Here is a 27,312-nt window from a genome sequence, read left to right on the forward strand (position 1 = left end):
AGACTCTTTAGCGAGGTCTGTTGTGACGGGACAAGGGGAAATGCTTTCACACCAAAAGAGGGGAAATGTAGATTTGATATATGGAAAAGGTTCTTCATGCTAAGGGTAGTGAAGCACTGGCATAGGTTGCCCAGAGAGGCGGCAGATGTCCCATCCCTGGAGACACCCCAGGTCAGGCAGAACAGAGTGCTGAGCCCCTGGCTGAGCTGTGGGTGTCCCTATTCATTGCAGCGGAGTGGGACTAGATGGCCCTTAAAGGTCCCTTCCAGCTCAAACAATGCTATGATTCTATGATCCCCTTGTCCCAATGGAGCTGAAGGACAGGTCAGGGTGAAACATCTCGCAGGTGGCCACAGCCATGTGTGCTACCTCCACTGCTCTTCCCTCAGCCAGGCCGGTGCCCAGCTATCCCGGGCAGAGGTGGTCTGTCCTTCTGCACTCTTCTGTAGCTGGCAGTTGTGCTGCCCACATCTGCTCTGGGGTCTCTGCCTGCTCCCGCTGGTGGAGACCCATCTCTGACCCATCTGCTGCGGGTGCCGGCTGCACATTTCCCTGTCTTTTGTCAGCACCTGTGTGGGTCCACAGAAGGCTGCAGCCACAAGCCTCCCCACGCCCTCCCCAGAACCCCCCAGCAATGCTCCACTGGGAAAAAAAGATCTCAGGGAAGCAGCAGTTGAGACAGGAAGGAGTTTAACCAGGAGCAGCCTCGCTCTGCACACCGCTTCCACACCACGATTTCCTGCCGGTGATGGTGCTACGTGGAGAGCCAATGGTGAGCCCAGGTGGGATTTCCCCCTATGAGGCAGAGCTTGCTCCTCCTCTGGGGTGGGTGATGCTAGCGGTCCTGGTGCTGCCTCTTCTTTCCCTGTGTACCCATGACAACAGTGGTGGTGATGGTGATCTTGTTCACAGTCAGCCCTCCCGTGCCGTAAATGTCGAGACACGCTTCTCGTTTGTACTCGGAGACCTGCTTGGTGGACAGCAGCTCCCACACCGACACCCTCTGCTCCTGGAACTGCCCGCAGGTAATGTAAGAGCCTTCAGACTGGAGGAGATCCACTGTCTGCTGGGGAAGGGCTGCCAGATGTCTTTCTTTGCTGTGCATCACGGTGCTGCAGATAGTCCTGATGAGTTCCTCAGTGGAGAGCATCCCGCCACGGTACAGCTCCAGGAGCTCCTGCCTTCTGTCCTCAGCGAGGCAGTTGGAGGTGAGCAGATCCCACACGGAGACTCGTCTCCCCTCAAGCTCATCCACTGCCATCTCAGCTGTGGTGGACTTCAAGGTTTCCTCCCAGGTCCCGACCTCCTGCAGGGGCTGGGTGTGCTCCGCTTCGGTGGCGGCCATCTCTGCCCTTGGACCACTCACGTGTGCTGACTGCTCTGCCTTTGCTGCTTCAGTCTTGGCCACGATGGTGCTGACAACGGTTTTCACCTGCTCAAGGGTTAACTCTCCTGCCTGGTACAGCTCGAGCAGCTCCCTCCTGTTCTCTGCAGGGATGTACTTGGAGTGGAGCAAGTCCCACACAGAGACTTTGTGGCCCCGAAACTTTCCGACCTCCATGTGGACAACTGTTGTTTTCAAGGCTGTTTCCCATGGTTCCTCCTTGGAGGACTCATCATCCTTCTCTCTGTCCGCTGGCACAGTTTTCTTGTTGGAATGCTTCACTGTGATTTGGAATTTCCTGCCTGTAGATTCCTTTTTCTTAATGAGTGTGGTGACAACAGTTATTAACCGCTCCAAGGGCAGCGTCCCGTTGCAGTACAGCTCCAGGAGCTCCTGCCTTTTGACCTCAGGGATGAAGTCAGAGAAGATCAGGTCCCACAAGGAGACATATCTCCTCTCAAGCTCATCCACTGCCACCTCAACTGTGGTGGACTTCAAGGTTTCCTCCCAGGTCCCGACCTCCTGCAGGGGCTGGGTGTGCTCTGCTTCGGTGGCGGCCATCTCTGCCCTTGGACCACTCACGTGTGCTGACTGCTCTGCCTTTGCTGCTTCAGTCTTGGCCACGATGGTGCTGACAACGGTTTTCACCTGCTCAAGGGTTAACTCTCCCGCCTGGTACAGCTCGAGCAGCTCCTTCCTGTTCTCTGCAGGGATGTACTTGGAGTGGAGCAGGTCCCACACAGAGACTTTGTGGCCCCGAAACTCTCCGACCTCCATGTGGACAACTGTGGTTTTCAAGGCTGTTTCCCATGGTTCCTCCTTGGAGGACTCATCATCCTTCTCTCTGTCCGCTGGCACAGTTTTCTTGTTGGAATGCTTCACTGTGATTTGGAATTTCCTGCCTGTAGATTCTTTCTTCTTAATGAGTGTGGTGACAACAGTTATCACCTGCTCCAGGGTTAACACCCTCCAGCGGTACAGCTCCAGGAGCTCCTGCCTTTTGTCCTCAGGGATGTAGTCAGAGAAGAGCAGGTCCCACACAGAGAACTCACCGGCTGGGATGTCAATGGTGGTAAACTTCAAGACATCATCTTGTGCTGAGTGACCATCTCCATTTTCCTCTGCCCCTGACATCGCCCTTTGTGGATACCCAGCATTTGCTGTGGCTGTGATATCTGCAGCTTCCATTTTGTTTATGATGTTGCTGACAGCTGCAGCCACTTGTTCTGTGCTCAGTATTCCGGCCCTGTACAGCTCCAGCAGCTCCTGCCGCTTCTCCTGCGGGATGTATGTGGAAAAGAGTAAGTCCAACACGGAGACGTTTTGCCCCTGGAACTCACCAGCAGTGACGAAGATGGTTGCAGACTTTAAAGACTTTCTCAACTGCTGCTCCTGGGAGCGCGTATCCTGCACCGGCTGTGACTCTCCTACCTCACCGCCGGTGGTTGCTGTGGATGAGCTCAGGTCTCTGTTTCCTGTCTCCACCCCGGTGATGATGGTGCTGAGAATGACGATCATCTCCGGGATGGTCACTGTTCCCGCTTTGTATTTCCTCAGCAGCTCCTCTCTTTGGTGATCAGAGACGTAGCGAGAGAAGAGGAGCTCCCAGACGGTGACGCTGGAAGAGCCCTGGAAGAGCCCCACGCTGACGGTGGTGCGGGCGGCCTGCAGGGCTTTGCGGGCGTCCTTGTTGAGCTGGAAGAGCACCGAGCCCTTGTCCATCACGTGCAGCATGAGCAGCCCCGTGTCCGGGTCGGGCACGCAGCGGCGCAGGAGCTGCGTGTAAGTGAGGTTTTCGTGCGTGTTGGGGTCGAAACAACTTCTGGTTTGGTTCTTAGGGTTCAGGAGGAACTGGCACATCTCCTGGTCAAAGTAGCCCCGCTGGTGGGCCACCTCCACGGGGACACGGCTGCTGTCGGTGGGGTCGATGATGCCGCCGGTGGCGATCTGGGCCTCCAGCAGGCGGATGGCGTGTTCCTTCACGATGAACTCCTTCTTCATGGCCTGGAAGAGGGAGATCTTGTGTCCCGTGTATGGCTCGGTGTACCCGGTCACAGCTCCCTCTGCTGACAGCAGCTTCTCATAGAAATCTCTGCCGATGAGCCCCGCGCTCAGCGCCTCTTTCACTGACAGCTTTGTGTTGCTCATGGGGTCGGTGAGAAACCCCGACGCAGCCTGTGCCTCCAGCAGCACCAGGGCTGTGCCCGGCGTCAGGATCCCCCTGATCATGGCATCGTAGATGCTCAGCTTCTTGTTCTTTGCCTGGATGAAGACGCCAGCTATGAAGTTGCTCCCACCCCCACCCATCTCTGCGCGCTCCCTTGCAATCAGGTTCATTGCCGTGTTGCTTGGCTTGTTGTTCTGAAGGGCTCCACTCATCTTCTGTCTCTGGGCAACAGTCCTGCTGCCGTGGAGCACCGTGTTTGTCTGACAAGAGAGAAAGAAGAGACCTGATGAGACACAGCTTCCTGAGCAGCTCTCGTGGTGTGAGCAAAGAGAAGCCATGTGGCAGCCCAAAGGGAAGCAGGAAACAGCACGGACCACGTGGCCTCCCTCCAAGTCCTCTAAGGAGCTGCTGGTTCTCCTGGAGCCCTGGAGCTCTGAGAGCTCCCGCTTCTGATCCTGAATGACACTGCTGCTGCCTGCTTTGGGCACAGGGTGCAAAGTGAGCACAGCCCCCGCTCACCTTTCCCTGGCTGCTGTGCTGCCCTGGCTTGGCAGATTTAACCGGTGATCACCGGACCAGCAGAAGTCATGCCAAGAAGCAGCGTTGACTTCCCAATGCCGCTGCCACCAGCAGCTATCCTGCTGGCCGGCGCTGCGTGCCACCTGCCCTCCTCCCCTTGTCCCCATCACACTGCTTGCCTTCGCACTGTGGGACACCATGGACTGTGGGCACAGCCCAGCTCAGTGCTGTAGAGATCCTCCTGCCCCGTGGTCTCAGAACACCCCGGTGTGACACAGGCCGTGGGGTTGGTCCTGGTGACAGATGGGTGCTGGGGGCTGGTGAGATCCAATGCAGCAGAGAGTCTGAACTAGCAGAGACCTTCTGTAAAGCCGAGGTTTGCTGTGGATGAGGTATGCCTGGGTTTCTGCTGGCTCTGAGGCCACAGGGCTGGCAGAGCCCCATCTCGTGTCCCGTTATGCTCTCCTGACCTCCTTAACCAAGGGCTGGTGCCACATGCACCTGACACCGCTCTGTGGCCAGCACTGACTTTGAAGTGCATCTGGAGATGGTCCAAGGGAGGGTTGGGCATCCTGTGCCCATCACCACCCTGGGACCATTCCAACCAGTTCCAGAGCCTGGGGACAAGGGCAGGGTCACTGGGAGGGCTGGTCTGGCTGTGCTCTCTCCCTGCAGTGGGGCAGAAGTGCTTGCAGGGGGCTCTCCCCTTTGCTCAGATGCTTTGCAATAAGTGCGACGAGTCACAGTCTTACAGTGCCCTTCACAAAGAAATGCAGCCCCCCAACCCAGAAACCCATCGTGCTGTCTGAGCTGTGCTGGAGGATGGCAGCTGTGCTCTTCAGAGCTGTGCAAGGTCAGACCGAGGGCCCCCGCAGCCCACAGTCTCATTTCCATCCTGAGCTGGAAGTGGACAATGGGGGTGATGGAGAATGAGGCAGCGTGTAACGTTTCCCTGCTTACTGTGGCAGTATCTGTTTTGGGCTCGGTGGATGAACTCATCTGGGGGCTGTTTAGAGTTTCTGGAGGGATCTCTCCCGAGCAGTCACTTATGAAAGCTCTGTAAGCTCTCAGCATCCCCAGCATCAAGTGGTGATAAGGCCACGGATCTCGTAAACAAGGCCAAAACAGAACTCCCATTTATCTGGGAACACCCATCTCCCATAAAGCTGCAGTGACTGACGTTAATGATAAGTTTAATTATCAAAGACACAGCTTAATTCCCTGACTGTTTACCTAACTGGTCCCAAAGTCTCTGAGTCATTGCTTTCGATCCATTTACATATTGCACCGATGCTGGTGGAGATGGATCACGGTGCTGGAACATCGCATCCCCGCATCCCCACATCCCTGCATCCCCTGCCTGTGGCTCCGGGCTCCCTCTGGCCGAGGGGCTGCATCCCACCCCCAGCACCGACCCTGAAGAGCCGCTTCCCCGCAGCTGAATCCCCCTGGAGGTGTGGGGCCGGTTGTGCCACCTCAGCACTGCAAAGCAGAGTCAGTGTCACACCCCGCAGCAGGAGACACCTATGTAGGACGCGGATGTCGTGTGAACACCCCATACAGGAAGGACATTGCCCAACGGCAGGCTATCATTAGCCTGTCTCTAATCAGTCCTCCTGATGCTGGGGCCGGGCTGCAGACGCAGCTCCCGGGGCTGGGACCGCCGTCCCTTCTGGTTGTCACAGCAGCTCGAGGCCGCGGTGGAAGCGGTTTTCTGGCTGGGGTGAGCCGTGGCCCCATGCCCTGCCTGCACCCCAGGCAGCGTGTGCATCACTGCACCCCAGCCTGCTGCCCACAGCCCCGCTGCTCACAGCCCCGCTGCCAGGCCCCCAGCTGAGCCCTCAGCACAGCCCTCTGTCCTGCTCTGTCCTGCGGGCTCAGGAGGGTCCCACAGCTCTGACTGCTGCCCTCCACATCCCGGTGTCACCACACGAAGCGCATCGCGTGGAGCGCCGGCTCCATCAGCTCTGGAGCCGCTCCATCGCTTCATCTCTTCTTAGCAAGGACCGTGCCTTACCTGGAGCCCTCCTGCTCACCCATCCCACGGCTTCAGCTGCCCTCCAAGTGGCAGCGGCAGAGGAGAGGTCTCCGTACCCCTTGCAAGCCCCCGGGGTCTGCACAGAGCGCGCAACTCCGGAGCTGCGCCGATCCGTGCGGCGTCCCCGGTGCACCCAACAGCAGAGCTGTGCCAGGCTGCCCGCTGCTCCCTGACGGGCCGCATCCTACCTGCTGTACGCCGACCCGGAGCCGTTGCTCCCCACCAGGCTGCGCTCCTCCTCCTCCCACCGCCTCTCAGGCAGGACGAGCAGCGAGGCGGGCCCCCAATTTAAATCCTCCGCTTCCCCGCCCCGGGGGCTGACAGGCGGGCCCTGCCCCGTGCCGCCAGCCCGGCCAACATACAGCCGACCACCGTGGCGTGCCCGTGCCTCGGCAGTGCTGCAGCTGCACCAGGAGCCCGGCGGGGGGGGCAGGGGCTGATGCTACGACACGCGGGGTGCGTCCCTGGCAGGAGGTGGAGTGAGTGATGGGCATGGAGGGCGATGGGGGCACGGTGCCGCTTCTGGGCTCTACTACCACCATCTGCTGATGTGCGATCCCGATGTCCCAGGGGGAGTATGGGTCTGGGCTCGGCTGGGGCAGGAGCTGCAGCCACCTCCCACGGTCCTCCTCGCTCTCCATGGGGGATGGAAGTCGAACCTGTCCCCTGGCGGGGCTGGGATCGGGACCATGCAGGCACTGGAGATGGGTGGAGTTGGGTGGTCTTTGGGGCGGGAGGTGCTCTGAGATGGACACCTGTCAGAATGATGGAGTCACAGAGCAGTAGAGGTCGGCAGGGACCCCTGCAGGGCCGCCCAGAGTGGGTGCACATGGACCAAATCCAGGCAGCAGCTGAAGGTCTCCAAGCGGGACGCTCCACAGCCCCTCTGGGCAGCATCTCTCTGTTACCTTCATGCTCCTAGAGAGCAGGGCAGACAGCACAGAGCCAGGCCAGCACCTGCATGGGGGCTCGGGGTGCCCTTTTGGCCACTTGCTGGCATAGGACATGGAGGGGCAGTGGGCGAGGGGCTCTGTTCCATGTTTGAGCCATGTCCCATCAGACCGCGGCCACAGCTGTGGTGAACGTAGCTTTCCTGGAGCTTTCTGCTAGCAGAAGTGTGGTTTGGGCTGGATTGCTCTGGTGTGTGATTGCACAGCTGTGCACATGCTCGGATGCTGACTGTGTGCACACGTGCCCTCATAAACCCGGCACGTGTCACCGCGCCTCTGAGGTGTGCAACCTAACCGTGTGTGCACATCTGATGGCGTATGTGCGAAGGAGAGCACTGATGTGCTCACACACCTACACCTGTGTGAGCCTCTGTGTGCAGCTGCATGGGTGTTTGTGTGTGTGTATGTGCACAGGGGTGTTCCCAGCCCCTGCCCTTCCCTCCCTGGGCTCTGCTGTGGGTGCACATTCCTGCCTGCGTGGGTGCTGGCTGGACTGGATGAGCAGCACACAGTGCTCTTTCCCTCTGAGTCACTTGGCTCTGCTGAGTGCAGCTGGGCAGGAGGTCCCTTTGCAAGGGGCTGCAGCTGTGTGCAGGGCCCGGTTCCGCAGCCTTTCCTCCCTCCCCAGAAGCTCTTACCAGACACCTGCTTCCAGCCGCAGATGCCACGAGCCAATACTGTAGGCTTGAAGGTTCAGTATTTGGGTTGTGCTGCAGACAGAGCCTTGTTCAGGGCTGGGCCCTTGGCAGATATTGGGTGTGAGGGCTGCAAACGGTGCCTGTGCCAGCAGGAGGATCCTCTCTGTGTCCCGCTCTGAGCAGCACAAGCCCTGAGCACCAGCCTGGCCACGGGCAGCAGCAGGCGGTGTGACGCTGCCCTGTGCTCTGCGTGCACTGACTGCAGCCACAAGGAGTGCACCCCCGAGTGGTCCCACTGACTCTAGACCACCACCCGGAACCACCCAGCTCATTTGGATCTCCAGTTTGGAGCCTGGACCCCCAGCTCTGGGTGCTGCAGCTGGCGGCTTCCCTCAGAGGTGCATCACTTTGGACTCATCAGAGCACCAGGTTGTGGTTTATTTCCCTGCAGCGCAGCCCAGCCTTCCACTATAGCCGTGGGCAGTGGATCAGAGAGCAGAGCACAACTGCTCCGAGCACACACACCTCCTGCAGGATGCATGGACCTACCTGGGCAGCCAGGTGACCGCACTGCATGCAGGCACCACCTGCAGTGAATCAGCCCTGCATCCTGGGAGCTGCATCCCTTGGAAATAATGGTGCCTCACCTGTGCCTCTTTCTCTCGTTAGCAGAGAATTGGGTCACTCTCCCCTGATGAGCATTTTATCCTACTCGCTGCTCCCCTCTCCTTTGCCAGTTTCTGAGATGTGACGGTGCTTTTGCTTTTTCAGCCCTTGGGCAATTTGCTTCCTCCAGAGCCCTAAGGCACTCCTGGCAGCTGTTTGCAGGTGGCTGAATGCCTGGAGCTTTACTGCTTCAGGCTGGAGCGCTGCATTCAGTGCCTGTCCATGTGCAGCTGTGCTGTGCCTTGCTGTCCCCATCTCCCCTTGCTCCCCGCTGCTCCTGGAGCTCCGTGTTAGCCCTGAGGCTTAAAGGGAGCAGCACCAGCCCTTGACCTTGGGATGCTGGCATCACAGAGCCAGCTCCTCCTTCCCTTCAGCTGTTCCTCCATCTGCTTCCATCTGTGCCACGTCCTGCAGGTATCTTAGACTGGATGATCTTTTAGGTCTTTTCCAACCGATTCTATGCCTTCCAGCCCCCCTCCCCCACTCCTTGAGTGCTCTTGCTTTGGCAAGGGATGGTGCGAGGACAAAACCCACTGCAAGCTGATAGCACACCTGGTGTACTTCGCACACCATCTGAGGGTTTGGAGTATGGGCCGCAGTTCCTATTTTGGTTTACAAACAAAATAGAGTGACTTCACATTTTGCAGTGCCAGGAGCTGGAAGTTTGTGAGCGTGCAGACGACACCACGCTCTGAAGAGGGAATGCTGGAGGAGAAGGCAGGGAGGCACAGCATCACTGTCCAGCATCGCTCCGGGGTCAGTGCAATGTGGCACTGGGGTGCTGTGGTGCCATCCTGCCTTGTTTGGCTCTATGTACAGCTATAAGTAAGGAAAGAAGCAGTGAGGGTGCAGGGCTCAGGAAGTGGCTCTGGCTGCACAAAGCCCAGACACGGACACATGGGATGCTCTGCAGTGCAGCCCGCAGTGCTGGGTGATGCAGCGGCTGGTCCTGCAGCTTCCTGGACAGCCCGGAAGGGCCGTGTGGGCATCACAGCCTGATGGCACGGCTTCACCTGCCGGAAGGTGTGGGTGTCCTTGGCTGGAGCAGCTGCCAACCACATCAGAGAGATGAGATCCTTTCTCAAGGATGCTTTGGCAATGGGGGGGGGGGGGGGGGGTGTTGCTTTCCTTCTACATTTCTCTGTTGGAGGTGCTGACATGGCTCCCCTGCTCCCTGCAGCCACGCAGCCCAGGATGGACGGCTGTGGGCTCAGAGTGGACATGGAACCCCAGAACTGTAGGGGCTGGAGGGGATCTCTGGTCCAACCTGGCCCCATTCCCCTGACCCCACCCTTCAGATATTGATCAGGTTGATCAGATCCCTCCCAGCCTGCTCTCATCCAGGTGCACAGCCCCGGGGCTCTCAGCCCGTTCCCATCAGGAGGTGCTCCAGGCTCCCACCATCTCCACACCCCTCTGCTGGGCTCTCTCCAGCAGCTTCCAGTCTGTCCTGAACTGGGAGCCCAGCACTGGGCACAGTGCTCCGGCTGTGACCCCTCAGGGCAGAATACAGGGCAGGAGAACCTCTGTGCCCTGCTGGCCACGTTCTGTGCAAGGCACCCCAGGGTCCCAGCAGTCTTCTTGGCTATCAGGGCACACTGCTGGCTAGTGGGCAACCATTGGCCACCAGGACACCAGGTCCTTCTGGCAGAGCTGGAGGTTTGGGTTGGAAGGCACCTTTCATTCGTGGACCTATGATTGTAAGGTGTCGTTCATTCATGGATCTATGACTGTAAGGTGTTGTTCATTCATGAACCTATGATTGTAAGGTGTTGTTCATTCACGGACCTATGATTGTAAGGTGTTGTTCATTCATGGCCCTATGACAGCCAGTTGACTTTGCCCCAAGCTCATGACAATCCATCAGCTCAGCCCCAGCCCGTCGTGGTGCGCAGCGCACTGCGGAAGGCGGCACACGGTGGAGCTCTTGCACCGGGATTCCCTGTGGCCGCTGTGCCTGGAGCCGCTCATACGAGGCAGCTCCGGGCTCGTGGGGATGGATGAGGCTGCAGGGCGGGGAATGGGGGGCATCCCCTTGGCTGCGGGTGCCCACACCGCACCTGCTGTACCTCACGCAGGGGTCCAGGCTGGCGATGGAGTCTCCATCCCTGAGCACGGAGATGTGGCGCTTGGGGACGTGGTCACTGCGCATGATGGGGTGGGTTGGGGCTGGGGGGCTTGGTCGTCTTCTCCCACCTTAATGATCCTGTGACCCTGCGGTGGGGTTGGGACCCCCTCCGGCAGAAGCCATTCTGTCCCTGTGGATGCTCAGGATGTTTTGCAGCTCTAGAGCTCTTTGGAGCGCACACCGAGCCGGCCAAACCCAGCACTTGAGGGCTGGGCATGAGCAGCAGCTATGGGCAAACAGAAGAGACAAAACTCCTTTTCATCGTGGCTCGGAGATGAGCGGTTGCACAACTCGGAGCCCTGTGGGAACAGAACGCTGCATATCTTTCACCCAGACGTGGATGCGGGTCAGTGGAAGTTCTGCCGGCGCTTCAGACCCGCGTTGCACACAGCGGTGCAAAGAGCCCGGGGCGGTGCCGGCAGCGGCTTCCCTCTCCCTTTCCAGAGAACTCACTTATCTTCCAGCTTCCCATGAAGTCCTGGCACCAGAGTTTGCTCTGCAGCTCCATGTGCAGCGGGGGGCACACGTGCTTATGGGGCACGATCACCCCTCATGCTGCTGCTGTTGACTGAGGCAGAGCAGGAGCGGATGTCCCTCTGTTGCTGGTGCCCTGGGAAATCCACAAGGTGCTCTGGAACACGGACCTGACGTTCTCACATTGCAAGCAGCTGAAAGAGCTGCCTGCTTTGTGAGCCCCCTGCTCTGCTCTTGTGAGACCCCGCCTGGAGCTCTGCATCCAGCGCTGGGGTCTCCAACACAAGAAGGACATGGGACTGTTGGAGGGGGTCCAGAGGAGGGCCACGGAGATGATGGAAGGGCTGGAGCACCTCTCCTATGAGGACAGGCTGAGAGAGCTGGGACTCTGCAGCCTGGGGAAGAGAAGACTCTGGAAGAACCTTCAGCCCTTCCAGGACCTGCAGAGGCCTGCAGTAAAATTGGGGAGGGACATTTATAAGGACATGTAGCGACAGGACGAGGAGAAGCGGCTTTAAACTGGATGAGGGAAGATTCAGACCAGATCTTAGGAAGAATTTCTTGGCTGCCAGGGTGGTGAGACAATGGAGCTGGTTGCCCAGTGATGCTGTTGATGCCCCCTCCCTGGAAACACTCAAGGCAAGGCTGGGTGGGGCTGTGAGCAACCTGGGCTATGGGAGGTGTCCCTGCTTACAGCAGGGGGTTGGAAATAGAAGATCTGAAAGGTCCCAAACCATTCTGTGATCCTCAGATGTGCTGAAGCTCTGTGGGTTGGGGGCACTGGTTGGGGCTGTGCGTTGGGCTGGGTGTCTGGAGGTCACAGGCACCCCCAGCTCCGTGCCTGCTGGACAGCAGGTTGGCTTTGCCCCAAGCTCATGGCAGAGCAGCACCAGAATCATAGAATCTTACAATCATAGAACGGCCAAGGTTGGAAAAGACCTCCGAGATCATCCAGTCCAACCACATTGCTGATATTTCCTGCTGAACCACATCCCTCTGTACAGCACCCCGACATTTTGGGACATGCAAACCTACAGCCCTGCCATCAGCAGCCCTTTGTGCCAGGAACCTGGTGGTGGTGTCCAGAAGGGCAGCGTGTGGTCACACATCTCCCACCCTGCTCCAAATGGGGCACTTTAGGGCTCTTTGGCCCCCCAGCATCTTGCGGCAGGAAAGTGTGCGGTGCTCTTCTTTGTGGCTGTAGTGTGTAATTACTTACATTAATTACCATGAGAGTGGTGAGCAGGATCACAGCGGTCCGAGTGGAGATGTGCAGGTCAGGTCCTGGAGTGATGGGGATGTTGATGGAGAATGTGGGCTTTGCTGCTGGGCAGCGAGGGCTGAGAGGCTGCTGTGGCCACGTGTTCCAATCTCCTCTCTTTTGAAGAAAACAGCACTGAAATCTAGGATGGAATCTTAAGTTTTAGTTATTCTGGCTGAGGCTGAGCACACATCAACACCCCATCACAGTTCTTGCTGCCGAACATCAGCAGCTCAGCACCAGGCATGCAATCACTGGGGCTGCTTCTCCCCACCTGCACCTTTCTACCTCTGGGATGCCATCTGCCATCATTATTGCACTGGCTGCATGTTGCTCGCTCTCCCTGCATCCTTTGCAGCTGGTGTGATTCTTTACTGAGCAGAATAATTTAATACCATCATCTGCTCCTTCCACGTTCAGCACTTCCCAGCCCATGTTTGTACACGTTCCATGGCCCAGCTCCCACCGTGGGCCCCCAGCCCCGCAGCCTCCCCTGCTGAGAGCAGCCCCACTGCTTCACCTTTCCCTTTGCCTTTCCTCCTTTTCCCTTTCAAACCCTTTAACTGTGTGGTGTTGGCAAAGACCTCTGGGATCACCTCGCCAGCCCTCCGTCCATCTGCCACCACTGCTGCCCACAGCTGCCCGAGCTGCTCCTGGCAGCCCCTGTGCTGCTCCCTGATGCATTGCTGCGGTTTGGACTTTGCTGTGGCAGTGTTCTCCTGGTGAGTTCCTTCCCACAAGGCCGTGGTGAGCAGAGGACTGAGCAGTTCCAGTACCTCAGCCCTATGTCCCTATTTATGATATTTATATTATTTATACTGCTTTTCTTCTTTCTTAAAGATGTAGAACTTGTTGACTTGCATGGAGTTACATCTCAGCTTTGCTATCTGAGCTCTCCACGGCATCAGGACTGTTCCTTCAAGGACTCTCATGGAGGGTTTGACTCTTATCTGTCTGCCTGGAGCCCACAATTCAATGCTGAGCCCCTTTCCTGCATTTTATCATAGGATGGTTTGTGTTGGAAGGGACCTTTAAGATAATCCACTTCCAGCCACTGTGCTACGGGCAGGGGCACCTCCATCTTCCTATGAATGATCCGCAGTCACTGTCACCTCCCCAGTGCTTATGGTGAGGTCTGCCATCCCTCTCCAGGTCTGCTTTAAGAGAGGACCATCACCACCATCACAGAATCATTCAGGTTAGAAAAGATCCACCTGCACCACGCTCACTCATACAATCATATATTCACAGTCATTAAGGTAGAATACAATCTCCAAGACCTCCAAGCCCAACCCCACCCCATCTCCGCCATGGCCACTGTCCCTGCGTGCCATATCTGCACAGCTCTGGGACGCCTCCAGGGATGGGGACTCCCACACGTCCCTGGTGCTTCACTGAGGTTCATTGCTAAGTCCCACATCTCACCCACCTTTGTTTTCTACTATCAGCTCCAAAGACACCACTCAAAACTTGCTTTTCCTAAACATAACCAGGTAAATTACAAACATCCAAAGGCCGTGAGCCTGAGTACTGTAAGTTTCTTTTATTAGACAGGAGTAGAGTTATTCAGCCCAGAACCGTACAGCACAGCGGTCTCGAGGCTGCCACAGTTATGGGAGTGTGCACAGGGGCTGCACTGGGGGGAGGACAGATTAGTGCCCTTAGTTACCTGCGCCTGCAGGTAACCTTCAGATGTGCAAACCAAAAACAAAGTCAGTGACACGGCAGATCAGTGCAAACACGTTCAGTGCAGAAAGAATAGACAGCAGACGGGAAAGAAAAACTCAGTTCTCACGCCAGCTAATACTGAAAGAGACTTCTGTCCATATATGAAGAAAGGTAGAATATATTGCACATAAGTGAGATAAGCCAGGCTGACTCACGAATTCCAAGCAGGTAATAAAACAGAAAGGATTAAACGCAATAACGTAATGCATCAATGAGTCACTTCAAAACCATAATACATGCCGGATGAATAAGAAAAAAGGAAAGCGAAGAAGGAAACACACAAAATGCTCTCAGGAGAACAAGAAAAACAAAGTAAGGCAGTTGGGGTAAAAAGAGTAACAAAAATGCAATAAACAAAACAAGTATGAACAAAGAGAAAATTATGCAACATCACAGGAAAAAAAAGAGCAGTAATTATGATTAATTGGAACAAATCTTAAGGAAATATAGCCCCGTGTCCGGGTCGGGCACGCAGCGGCGCAGGAGCTGCAGGTAGGTGAGGTTCTCGTGCGTGTTGGGGTCGAAGAAACCCTTAGTGTCGTCGCTGGGGTCGGACAGGACGCGGCTCATCTCGTGGTCAAAGTAGCCCCGCTGGTAGGCGGCTTCGACGGGCAGGCGGTGGCTGTGCACGGGGTCGATGATGCCGCCGGTGGCGATCTGGGCCTCCAGCAGGCGCACGCCGTGCTCCCTGACGATCAGCTCCTTCTTCATGGCCTGGAAGAGGGAGATCTGGGCGCCGGTGTAGGGGTCGGTGTAGCCCGTGACGGCCCTCTCGGCCGACAGCAGCTTCTCGTGCAGCTCCGGCCCCACCAGCCCGGAGGAGACGGCCTCGTCCACGGAGAGCTTCTGGTTGGCGAGCGGGTCGACGAGGAAGCCGGTGGCGGCCTGCGCCTCCAACAGCACCAGGGCCGTGCCCTGCCTCAGGATGCCCTTGCGCATGGCCTGGTAGATGCTCATCTTCTCCGTCTTGGCGGGGTCGGCCTTGGAGGGCACCAGCACGCCGGCGATGCAGCCCGTGCCGTCCAGGTAGCGCTTGACGGAGGCCATCTGCGTCACCTGCTCCACCGTCTTGGAGCCCTGCACCAGGTCGGCCAGCGTGTCCTTGTCGATGATGCCCGAGTCCAGCAGGTCTGAGGCGGTCACCTGCCGCCTGAGGCCCCGGAAGGTCACCTTGCTGCTGCGCTCCGCTGCCTCCTGGACCAGGAGGGCCAGGAGCCCGGCCAGCTCGTCCAGCGACAGCCTGCCGTCGCGGGCCTTCCCCAGCAGCTCGTGCCGCTTGGCCTCGGAGACGTACTTGGAGAAGAGGAGCTCCCAGAGGGAGACCTTCCTGCCGTGGAAGTCGCCGCCCGACACCTGGATGCTGCGCGACGACAGGGCCCGCTCCAGCTCCAGCTCCAGCTCCAGCTCACGCTGCGAGGCCTCGGCCCCGTGGCGCTTGTCGTCCTGCCGCGAGCAGCCGGCATCGCCGTTGTGGGCCGGAGCTGGGGCCTCCTGCTGCGTCGTCTCCGGGCTGGAGGTGGCACGGTCCCGACCTGCGGCCCCGCTGACGATGGCGGTGAGAAGGGCGGTCATCTCGGAGATGCTCAGCGTCCCCGCCTTGTACTTGCGCAGGAGGTCCTGGCGCTGGCGCTCGGGGATGTAGCGAGAGAAGAGGAGCTCCCAGAGGGTGACGCTCTGGCCCTGGAAGAGCCCCACGCTGACGCTGGTGCGGGCGGCCTGCAGGGCTTTGCGGGCGTCCTCGCACAGCTGGTAGAGCACCGAGCCCTTGTCCATCAGCTGCAGCATGAGCAGCCCCGTGTCCGGGTCGGGCACGCAGCGGCGCAGGAGCTGCAGGTAGGTGAGGTTCTCGTGCGTGTTGGGGTCGAAGAAGCCCTTGGTGTCGTCACTGGGGTCGGACAGGACGCGGCTCATCTCGTGGTCAAAGTAGCCCCGCTGGTAGGCGGCTTCGACGGGCAGGCGGTGGCTGTGCACGGGGTCTATGATGCCGCCGGTGGCGATCTGGGCCTCCAGCAGGCGCACGCCGTGCTCCCTGACGATCAGCTCCTTCTTCATGGCCTGGAAGAGGGAGATCTGGGCGCCGGTGTAGGGGTCGGTGTAGCCCGTGACGGCCCTCTCGGCCGACAGCAGCTTCTCGTGCAGCTCGCTGCCCACCAGCCCGGAGGAGACGGCCTCGTCCACGGAGAGCTTCTGGTTGGCGAGCGGGTCGACGAGGAAGCCAGTGGCGGCTTGCGCCTCCAGCAGCACCAGGGCCGTGCCCTGCCTCAGGATGCCCTTGCGCATGGCCTGGTAGATGCTCATCTTCTCCGTCTTGGCGGGGTCGGCCTTGGAGGGCACCAGCACGCCGGCGATGCAGCCCGTGCCGTCCAGGTAGCGCTTGACGGAGGCCATCTGCGTCACCTGCTCCACCGTCTTGGAGCCCTGCACCAGGTCGGCCAGCGTGTCCTTGTCGATGATGCCCGAGTCCAGCAGGTCCGAGGCGGTCACCTGCCGCCTGAGGCCCCGGAAGGTCACCTTGCTGCTGCGCTCCGCTGCCTCCTGGACCAGGAGGGCCAGGAGCCCGGCCAGCTCGTCCAGCGACAGGCTGCCGTCGCGGGCCTTCCCCAGCAGCTCGTGTCGCTTGGCCTCGGAGACGTACTTGGAGAAGAGGAGCTCCCAGAGGGAGACCTTCCTGCCGTGGAAGTCACCTCCCGACACCTGGATGCTGCGCGATGACAGGGCCCGCTCCAGCTCCAGCTCCAGCTCCAGCTCCTGCTCCAGCTGCGTGGCCTCGGTCGCGTGGCGCTTGTCGTCCTGCCGGGAGCTGCCGGCATCACCGTTGTGGGCCGGAGCTGGGGCCTCCTGCTGCGTCGTCTCTGTTGTGGAGCCGGCACGGCCCCGACCCGCGGCCCCGCTGACGATGGCAGTGAGAAGGGCGGTCATCTCGGAGATGCTCAGCGTCCCCGCCTTGTACTTGCGCAGGAGGTCCTGGCGCTGGCGCTCGGGCACGTAGCGAGAGAAGAGGAGCTCCCAGAGGGTGACGCTCTGGCCCTGGAAGAGCCCCACGCTGACGCTGGTGCGGGCGGCCTGCAGGGCTTTGCGGGCGTCCTCGCTCAGCTGGTAGAGCACCGAGCCCTTGTCCATCAGCTGCAGCATGAGCAGCCCCGTGTCCGGGTCGGGCACGCAGCGGCGCAGGAGCTGCAGGTAGGTGAGGTTCTCGTGCGTGTTGGGGTCGAAGAAGCCCTTGGTGTCGTCACTGGGGTCGGACAGGACGCGGCTCATCTCGTGGTCAAAGTAGCCCCGCTGGTAGGCGGCTTCGACGGGCAGGCGGTGGCTGTGCACGGGGTCGATGATGCCGCCGGTGGCGATCTGGGCCTCCAGCAGGCGCACGCCGTGCTCCCTGACGATCAGCTCCTTCTTCATGGCCTGGAAGAGGGAGATCTGGGCGCCGGTGTAGGGGTCGGTGTAGCCCGTGACGGCCCTCTCGGCCGACAGCAGCTTCTCATGCAGCTCCGGCCCCACCAGCCCGGAGGAGACGGCCTCGTCCACGGAGAGCTTCTGGTTGGCGAGCGGGTCGACGAGGAAGCCGGTGGCAGCCTGCGCCTCCAGCAGCACCAGGGCCGTGCCCTGCCTCAGGATGCCCTTGCGCATGGCCTGGTAGATGCTCATCTTCTCCGTCTTGGCGGGGTCGACCTTGGAGGGCACCAGCACGCCGGCGATGCAGCCCGTGCCTTCCAGGTAGCGCTTGACAGAGGCCATCTGCGTCACCTGCTCCACCGTCTTGGAGCCCTGCACCAGGTCGGCCAGCGTGTCCTTGTCGATGATGCCCGAGTCCAGCAGGTCCGAGGCGGTCACCTGCCGCCTGAGGCCCCGGAAGGTCACCTTGCTGCTGCGCTCCGCTGCCTCCTGGACCAGGAGGGCCAGGAGCCCGGCCAGCTCGTCCAGCGACAGCCTGCCGTCGCGGGCCTTCCCCAGCAGCTCGTGCCGCTTGGCCTCGGAGACGTACTTGGAGAAGAGGAGCTCCCAGAGGGAGACCTTCCTGCCGTGGAAGTCACCGCCCGACACCTGGATGCTGCGCGACGACAGGGCCCGCTCCAGCTCCAGCTCCAGCTCCAGCTCCAGCTCCAGCTCCAGCTCCCGCTGCGTGGCCTCGGCCGCGTGGCGCTTGTCGTCCTGCCGGGAGCTGTCGGCATCACCGTTGTGGGCCGGAGCTGGGGCCTCCTGCTGCGTTGTCTCCGGGCTGGAGGCGGCACGGCCCCGACCCGCGGCCCCGCTGACGATGGCGGTGAGAAGGGCGGTCATCTCGGAGATGCTCAGCGTCCCCGCCTTGTACTTGTGCAGGAGGTCCTGGCGCTGGCGCTCGGGGACGTAGCGAGAGAAGAGGAGCTCCCAGAGGGTGACGCTCTGGCCCTGGAAGAGCCCCACGCTGACGCTGGTGCGGGCGGCCTGCAGGGCTTTGCGGGCGTCCTCGCTCAGCTGGTAGAGCACCGAGCCCTTGTCCATCAGCTGCAGCATGAGCAGCCCCGTGTCCGGGTCGGGCACGCAGCGGCGCAGGAGCTGCAGGTAGGTGAGGTTCTCGTGCGTGTTGGGGTCGAAGAAGCCCTTGGTGTCGTCACTGGGGTCGGACAGGACGCGGCTCATCTCGTGGTCAAAGTAGCCCCGCTGGTAGGCGGCTTCGACGGGCAGGCGGTGGCTGTGCACGGGGTCGATGATGCCGCCGGTGGCGATCTGGGCCTCCAGCAGGCGCACGCCGTGCTCCCTGACGATCAGCTCCTTCTTCATGGCCTGGAAGAGGGAGATCTGGGCGCCGGTGTAGGGGTCGGTGTAGCCCGTGACGGCCCTCTCGGCCGACAGCAGCTTCTCGTGCAGCTCCGGCCCCACCAGCCCGGAGGAGACGGCCTCGTCCACGGAGAGCTTCTGGTTGGCGAGCGGGTCGACGAGGAAGCCGGTGGCGGCCTGCGCCTCCAGCAGCACCAGGGCCGTGCCCTGCCTCAGGATGCCCTTGCGCATGGCCTGGTAGATGCTCATCTTCTCCGTCTTGGCGGGGTCGGCCTTGGAGGGCACCAGCACGCCGGCGATGCAGCCCGTGCCTTCCAGGTAGCGCTTGACGGAGGCCATCTGCGTCACCTGCTCCACCGTCTTGGAGCCCTGCACCAGGTCGGCCAGCGTGTCCTTGTCGATGATGCCCGAGTCCAGCAGGTCCGAGGCGGTCACCTGCCGCCTGAGGCCCCGGAAGGTCACCTTGCTGCTGCGCTCCGCTGCCTCCTGGACCAAGAGGGCCAGGAGCCCGGCCAGCTCGTCCAGCGACAGGCTGCCGTCGCGGGCTTTCCCCAGCAGCTCGTGCCGCTTGGCCTCGGAGACGTACTTGGAGAAGAGGAGCTCCCAGAGGGAGACCTTCCTGCCGTGGAAGTCGCCTCCCGACACCTGGATGCTGCGCGACGACAGGGCCCGCTCCAGCTCCAGCTCCAGCTCCAGCTCCAGCTCCCGTTCCCGCTGCGTGGCCTCGGCCCCGTGGCGCTTGCCGTCCTGCCGGGAGCTGCCGGCATTGCCGTTGTGGGCCGGAGCTGGGGCCTCCTGCTGCGTCGTCTCCGGGGTGGAGGTGGTACGGCCCCGACCCGCGGCCCCGCTGACGATGGCGGTGAGAAGGGCGGTCATCTCGGAGATGCTCAGCGTCCCCGCCTTGTACTTGCGCAGGAGGTCCTGGCGCTGGCGCTCGGGGACGTAGCGAGAGAAGAGGAGCTCCCAGAGGGTGACGCTCTGGCCCTGGAAGAGCCCCACGCTGACACTGGTGCGGGCGGCCTGCAGGGCTTTGCGGGCGTCCTCGCTCAGCTGGTAGAGCACCGAGCCCTTGTCCATCAGCTGCAGCATGAGCAGCCCCGTGTCCGGGTCGGGAACGCAGCGGCGCAGGAGCTGCAGGTAGGTGAGGTTCTCGTGCGTGTTGGGGTCGAAGAAGCCCTTGGTGTCGTCGCTGGGGTCGGACAGGACGCGGCTCATCTCGTGGTCAAAGTAGCCCCGCTGGTAGGCGGCTTCGACGGGCAGGCGGTGGCTGTGCACGGGGTCGATGATGCCGCCGGTGGCGATCTGGGCCTCCAGCAGGCGCACGCCGTGCTCCCTGACGATCAGCTCCTTCTTCATGGCCTGGAAGAGGGACATCTTCTGTCCTGTGCATGGGTGGCTGTATCCCGTCACTGCTTTTTCTGCGCAGAGCAATTTCTTGTGCAGCTCGCTGCCCACCAGCCCGCAGGAGACGGCCTCGTCCACGGAGAGCTTCTGGTTCTTTACTGGGTCGATAATGAAGCCGGTGGCAGCCTGCGCCTCCAGCAGCACCAGGGCTGTCCCTGGCCTCAGGATGCCTTTCCACATGGCCTGGTAGATGCTCATCTTCTCCATCTTGTCAGGGTCGGCCTTGGAGGGCACCAGCACGCCGGCGATGCTGCCCGTTCCCTCGAGATATCGTCTCACGCTCTCCTTCTGTGCTATTTCTTGTGCAGTCTCTTTTCCTTCCTTTAGTTTTTCCATGGTTTCTTCTGTTATTATCTGTGCGCTGAGAAGTTCTGACGCTGTTATTTGCTGTCTGATGCCTTGGAACCAAACGTCGCTTCTGTTCTGCTCTTTCTCTTTGATGATGTTTAAAATTATGTCAATGATTCTCTGTATAATGTGGTGGGATTCCTCTTTGTATTTCTGCACGAGTTCTTTTCTTTTCTCTTCCGTGATGTACTCAGAGCACAGAAGTTCCCACAACGATAATTCACTCCCTTTGTATTTCCCAACCGACACCTCTACCTTTGTTGACAGCAGTGCTTTCTTTGTTTGCTCATCAATGTAGAAATAGTTCTCTTCTTTCTCCAGGACTGGCAGCAGGTACAGCCCGGTGTCTTTGTCTCTGGAACACCGTTTCAGGAGCTGACTGTAGCTGCTTTTCTCGTGGATATTTGGGTCTATAAATCCTTTGTTGCCATGGTCGGGATCAGAAAGCAGCAGGAACGTGTCCCCATCCAGGTGGCCGCGCCGGTAGGCCACCTCCACAGGCAGACGGTGGCTGTGCACGGGGTCAATGATCCCCCCAGTGGCAATCTGTGCCTCCAGCAGGCGCACGCCGTGCTCCTTGGCTGCTGCCTTATTCTTTATGGCCTGGAAGAGGGAGAGCTTCGTGCATGCCTGGGGATCTGTGTATCCCGTCACGGCTTTCTCTGCGGATAGCAGCTTCTCGTGCAGCTCGCTGCCCACCAGCCCGGATGAGACTGCTTCATCCACAGAGAGCTTCTGGTTGGTGAGCGGGTTGATGAGGAAGCCGGTGGCGGCCTGCGCCTCCAGCAGCCCCAGCGCACACTGCTCAGAGAGAAGCCCCCTCTTCTGCGCCTGGTAGATGCTCATTGTCTCTTTCCTTGATGGCAGCAGCACTCCGGCGACGCACCCGGTGCCATCCAGGTACCTTCTGACTGCATCCTTCTTGGTGAGGCTGTCAAGCGTCAGGCTCCCGTCTTGCAGCTGATCCAGAGTTCTCTTGTCGATGATCTCCGAGTTGAACAGCTCCGACACTGACACCTCACCCCGCAGCCCTTTAACTTTGAGGGCTTCTCCTTTTTGCTCCGTCTCCTCAATTATTTTGAGGATGAGAGCTATAAGGTCTTCCAGAGTAAGAGTCTTGCATTTGTACTGCTTTAATAGCTCTTTCCTTTTCTGCTCAGAGATATAATGAGAGTAGAGAATGTTCCAGACAGACACTGTTTGGTCCTTGAATCTTCCAACTTTCACTTGAAGAGGCTTTGACTGCAGAACCTGCCTTGTCAGCTCATCAATGTAGAAGTATTTTCCCCCTTCCTGCACAACCTGTAGCATGTACAACCCCGTCTCTGCATCCTGAACGCACCTCTCCAGGAGCTGCATGTAGGTGAGGTTCTCGTGCGTGTTGGGGTCGAAGAAGCCCTTGGTGTCATCGCTGGGGTCGGACAGGATGCGGTTCATCTCCTCATTGAAGTACCCGCGCTCGTAGGCCACCTCCACGGGGATGCGGTGGCTGTGCACGGGGTCAATGATGCCGCCGGTGGCAATCTGTGCCTCCAGCAGGCGCACGCCGTGGCTCTTCACGATCAGCCCTTGGTTCATGGCTTCAAAGAGGGACATGGGCGCTTTTGTGTAGGGGTCAACATAGCCCGTCACAGCCCTCTCTGCAGAGAGCAGCTTTTCATAAACCTCCACCCCGATGAGCCCGGCCTTCAGCGCCTCCTCCACTGAGAGCTTCTTGTTTTTCTCCGGGTCAATGATGAAACCAGTGGCAGCCTGCGCCTCCAGCAGCACCAGCGCCGTGCCCGGCCTCAGGATGCCCTTCCGCATGGCCTGGTAGATGCTCATCTTCTCATTGCTCGGCTGGATGAGGACCCCCGCTATGAAATTGCTGCCCTCCAGGTATAGGCGGACGGAGTCCATTTTGGTGACTTCTTGGACCGTTTTCTTCCCCTGGTTGAGCTCATCGAGGGTCTTTTTGTCTATCAGTTGGGACCGGAACAGATCGCCGGCGGACACCTTTTTCCGCAGGCCTTTGAATGCAAACTTCTTGCCTTGCACCTCGGTCTCTTTGATAATCGATGTGACGACGGTTATGATTTCTTGCAGTGCTTCGGCATTCTCATCTTTGTACTTCTGCACCAGCTCTCTCCTTTTGCTGTCCGTGATGTACTCGGAGTTGAGGAGGTCCCAGACAGACACCGTCTGCCCTTTGAACCGCCCCACGTTGACGCAGACAGTCACAGATTTCAGCACCTCCATGGTTTGGTCGTCCACACAGAACATGGCATCTTTGGTCAGAGGAAGGAGCCAGAGGCCCGTCTCGGCCTCGTGAACGCACCGGTCCTTCAGCTGCTGGTAGGTCACATTCTCCTTCGTGTTGGGATCAAAGAAGATCTTGGTGCTGTCGTTCAGCTGCATGAGGCTTTGGTTCAAGTCCTCATCGAAGAAGCCGTACCTGTACGCAGCCTGGAGCGGGAGGTGGTGGTGGTGGATGGGATCGATGACACCCCCCGAGGCCAGCTGGGCCTCCAGCAAAGGCACAGCGTCAGCCATGGGAACGAGCTCCTTCCTGACAGCCTGGCACAGGGAGATGGGGCTCCCGGTGTAGGGGTCTGTGTAGCCCACCACTGCCCTCTCCGCACGGAGCAGCGTCTCTGTGAGCTCTTCGCCAACGACGCCCGCCCGCACGGCGTCCTTCACGCTGAGCCTGCGGCTCGTGGCGGGGTCGGTGAGGTACCCTGTGGCCGCCTGAGCTTCCAGCAGCTTCAGGGCAGCCCCGGGCAGGAGGAGGTTGTTCTTCATGGCATCATAAAAGCTCATCTTCGTTTTGGACGCCTCTACGAGCACCCCAGCGATGCTGCCCGTGCCCTGCAGGTACCTCTTCACGCTGCTCTCTTCAGCCACCTCCTCAGGAGTTCGGATGCCCTGAGCCAGCTCCTCAAACATCTTCTCCGTGATGATACCGGCCTCCAGCAGCCAGACGGCGGGGACGCTGCCCCGCAGACCCCCCAGCATGATGTGGGTGCGGGCTTTCATTTCCATCTCCCCCACCAGCCCAAGCACCAGCGCAATCAGCTGCTGCAACGACATTTCCTTCACCCGGAACCTCTCCACAAAGTCCCTCCTCTGCTCCTCGGTGAAGTACCCGGAGTGGATGAGCGCCCAGAGGGAGATTCCTTTCTCCTTCACTATGGTTTCCTGGAAGAGCTGCTGGATTTGCTCATCCGTGTAGGCAGGAGCGGCCGTCTGCAGCAGAGGCAGCAGGTGGAAGCCAGAGACCTCATCCTTCTGGCAGCGCTGGATGAGCTCAGCGTAGCTCACGTTCTCCTTGCTGTCTGGGACGCAGAAGGCTTTGTTGCTGTCGCTGGGCTCAGAAAGGGCTCTGCTCGTATCCTCATCCAGGCACCCGCGCTTCTGGGCAGCCTCGATGGGGATGTGGTGGCCACACGCTGGGTCGATGATGCCTCCAGTCGCCATCTGCACCTCCATCAGCTGCATGGCCTGTTTGTCCGCAATCAGACCCTTCTTCATGGCCTGGAAGAGGGGTATCTTCCTGCCTGTGAAGGGGTCTTTATAGCCCGACACTGCCCCTTCTGCTTGCTGCAGCTTCTCGTGCACCTCCGGCCCGATGACGCCCTCCTTGACGGCCTCATCCACACGGAGCTTCTGGTTGTTCACGGGGTCGATAATGAAGCCCGTGGCAGCCTGGGCCTCCAGGAGCGGTAGGGCTACTCCGGGTACCACGATGTTCTGCTTCATGGCCTCGTAGATGCTCATCCTCTGGTTCGAGGGCTGGAGCACGATGCCCCCGATGCTGCCGGAGCCATAGAGGTACTTTCTGACCGAGTCCATGCGCAGGACTTCCTCGGGGCTGACGGAGCCCTCCAGCACCTCCTCCAGCAGGGCCCTGTCGATGATGCCCGTCTCCATCAGGTGGTACGCGCTGACACTGCCCCTCAGGGCTGGGAACTTGATGGGGGCCCACTTCTTCATCTCCTCCTGCAGCATGGCCCGGATCTGCTCCAGGCTGAGCTTCTTCAGCCGGTAGTGGTTAAAGATCTCCCGGCGCCGCCCCTCGCTGAAGTACTCGGAGGTCAGCAGCTCCCACACGGAGACCCTCTCCCCACGCAGACGCCCGAAGCGGACGGGCAGCCAGGAGCTGCAGAACAGCTCTCGCGTGGCAGCGTCCACCAACTGCCGCCTCCTGCTGTTCAGGGGGAGGAGGCAGAGCCCGCTGCCCGGCTCCGTCACGCACTTCTCCTTCAGCTGCAGGTAGGTGAGGTTCTCCTCCGTGTTGGGGTCGAAGAAGCCCTTGGTGTCATCGCTGGGGTCGGACAGGATGAGGGTCATCTTCTTGTCCAGGTACCCGCGCTTGTAGGCCACCTCCACGGGGATGCGATGGCTGTGCACGGGGTCGATGATGCCGCCGGTGGCGATCTGGGCCTCCAGCAGGCGCACACCGTGCTCCCTGACGATCAGCTCCTTCTTCATGGCCTGGAAGAGCGAGATCTTGTCCCCTGAGCAGGGGTCTCGGTACCCGGTGACACATTTCTCTGCCGACAGCAGCTTGTCGTAGACGTCGGGGCCGATGACGTTTGCCCTTAAAGCCTCATCCACGGAATAACGTTTGTTGGCTGCCGGGTCGATGACGAAGCCGGTGGCAGCCTGCGCCTCCAGGAGGATCAGCGAGGTCCCTGGCCTCAAGAGCCCCTTCCTCTTGGCCTGGTAGATGCTGATCTTCTCCTGGGATTCAGGAAGCAGCAGCCCAGCGATGCTCCCCGTCCCTTCCAGATACTTCCTGACCGTGTCCATGCCCACTACTTCCTTTGCTGACGTTTCCCCCTCCTTCAGTTTCTTGAACAGGTCCTTGTTGATGATCTCGGAGCTCAGGAGCTGGTCGGCGCTCACGCGTCCCCTCAGTCCTTCAAAGGTGATGTTGGCTGCAGAAGCTGCTTCCTCAACGGCAGCACGGACGGCCTCGGCCATCTCCTGCATGGAGAGTGCTCCCTCCAGGTACTGCCGGCTGAGGGCAGCTCTTTGCTCGCTCTGCATGTAGTCAGAGAAGAGGAGCTTCCAGAGGGACACCGACTTTCCTTTGAACCTGCCAACAGCAACGGGCACCTTTGTGTTCTCCAGAGCCGTTTGGGTGCTGCGGTTGAGGAAGAGGCGCGTCCCTTCGGTTCCATCACCGAGCGGCAGCAGCAGGAGCCCGGTGCTGGGGTCGGTGACGCACCGCGCCAGCAGCTCTGCGTAGCTCAGCTTCTCCTGGGAGCTGGGATGGAAGAACCCTTTGGTGTCCTCGGTGGGATTGGTGAGGAGCTGCAGGGTGTTCTCATCCAGGTACCCCCAACGGCACGCGGTCTCTGCAGGGACACGGAAGTGCCGTCCCGGAGCGATGACACCGCCGGTGGCCACCTGAGCCTCCAGAAGGTGGAGGCCGTGGTCCCTGGGGACGAAGCCCTTGCTCATGGCTTGGAACAGGGACAGCACGTCCTCGGTGCAGGGGTCCCGGTACCCGCTGACGGACCGCTCTGCTGAAGACAGTTTCTCATGCAGCTCCGGGCCGACGAGGCCGCTCCTGACGGCCTCATCCACAGAGAAGCTCCTGTTCTGCACAGGGTCGGTCAGGCTGCCGGTGGAGGCCTGCACCTGCAGCAGCGCCAGCGCAGCACCGGGCAGCAGGAGGTGCTCCCGCAGCGCCTGGTAAAGGCTCCTCCGCTCCCCAGAGGGTAGAACCACGCCAGCCACGCTCCTCGTGCCGTGCAGGAACCGCTGCACTGAGTCATCCTCGGCCACCTCCCGGGCTGACACCTTCCCCTCCTGCAGAGCTCTGAGCACATCGGGGCTGATGATGCCGGCATCCCGCAGCTCCGTGCCGCTCACTCGTCCTCCCAGCCCCACGAATGTGAGCTGCAGGGGCAGGAGGAGGAACCCCGAGGCCGGATCCACCACGCACCACCCCCTGAGCTCCGCGTAGCTGACCCTCTCCATGCTGTTGGGGTCGAGGAACCCTTTGCTCTCCTCACCACCGTCAGACAGGAGCTGCCCCATCTCCTCATCCAGGAGGCCCCTCTTATAGGCAGCATCTGCCTGGAGCCGCCCGCCCGTGGCCGGGTCGATGAGGCCCCCAGTTGCCAGCTGGGCCTCCAGCAGCCGCAGGCCCTGCTCCCTCCCGAGCAGCTCCTTCTGCAGTGCCTGGAACAGAGGGATCTTCTCCTCCGTGTAGGGGTCCATGAAGCCGGAGGCCGCTCTCTCAGCAGCCAGCAGCCGCTCCTTCAGCTCCAGCCCCACCAGCCCCCTCTGCACGGCCTCTACCACAGACATGCGTGACTTCTGCCCCACATCAGCAATGCCACCCGTGGCCGCCTGAGCCTCGAGGAGGAGCAGTGCCGGCTCCAGGCTCAGCAGGTGCTCTCCGGTGGCTTCGTACAAACTCATCATCTTCTTCGAAGCCTCCACATACACCCCAGCGATGCTGCCAGCCGCGCCGCTGCTCTGCATTGCTGCTGCATCCCTGCTGGCTGCTGCTGAGGGCGCTCCGCCGGGGTGCACCGCTGCTGCATCCCTGCCAGCCGCATCCCTGCCAGCCGCTGCCTTCTGCTTACCCGGCAGGCAGTTTGCTCCTGCTGCATCCCTGTGCTCACTGTGACCGTTCATGGCCGCCCCATTCACCGCTGTCCCGTTCAGCAGCGCCTTGCTCGCCATCCTCCTGCTCCCTCCGTGCCGTGTCCCGTTCACAGCGATCTGTCGAGAGGGGAAAGAATGGGGGAGAGAACGGGGAAATCAGTGAGAAATCTGCTTTGCTCAAACTACGTGTGGGGAAGGAAAGGAGAAGTATCCCATGGGCAGCGGGGCTGAGAACGGAGCATCTGC

At 60.2% G+C, this 27,312-nt stretch overlaps 1 protein-coding gene across 1 annotated transcript; it reads right to left on the reverse strand.

Annotated features, from left to right (window-relative positions):
- Positions 1–681: 681 nt before the first annotated feature.
- EPPK1 (epiplakin 1) lies at positions 682–26,940 on the reverse strand. Its single transcript, XM_072330589.1, has 5 exons — positions 18,088–26,940; positions 14,385–18,039; positions 13,895–13,911; positions 6,471–6,863; positions 682–3,811 (listed from the first exon to the last, which is right to left on the reverse strand). The coding sequence occupies exons 1-5, from the start codon at positions 26,938–26,940 to the stop codon at positions 836–838; spliced, it is 15,894 nt and encodes a 5,297-aa protein (XP_072186690.1). The 3' UTR covers positions 682–835.
- Positions 26,941–27,312: the final 372 nt, after the last annotated feature.

This window comes from Excalfactoria chinensis, chromosome 2 (assembly GCF_039878825.1).
Source record: "Excalfactoria chinensis isolate bCotChi1 chromosome 2, bCotChi1.hap2, whole genome shotgun sequence".
Lineage (NCBI taxonomy): Eukaryota > Metazoa > Chordata > Aves > Galliformes > Phasianidae > Excalfactoria > Excalfactoria chinensis.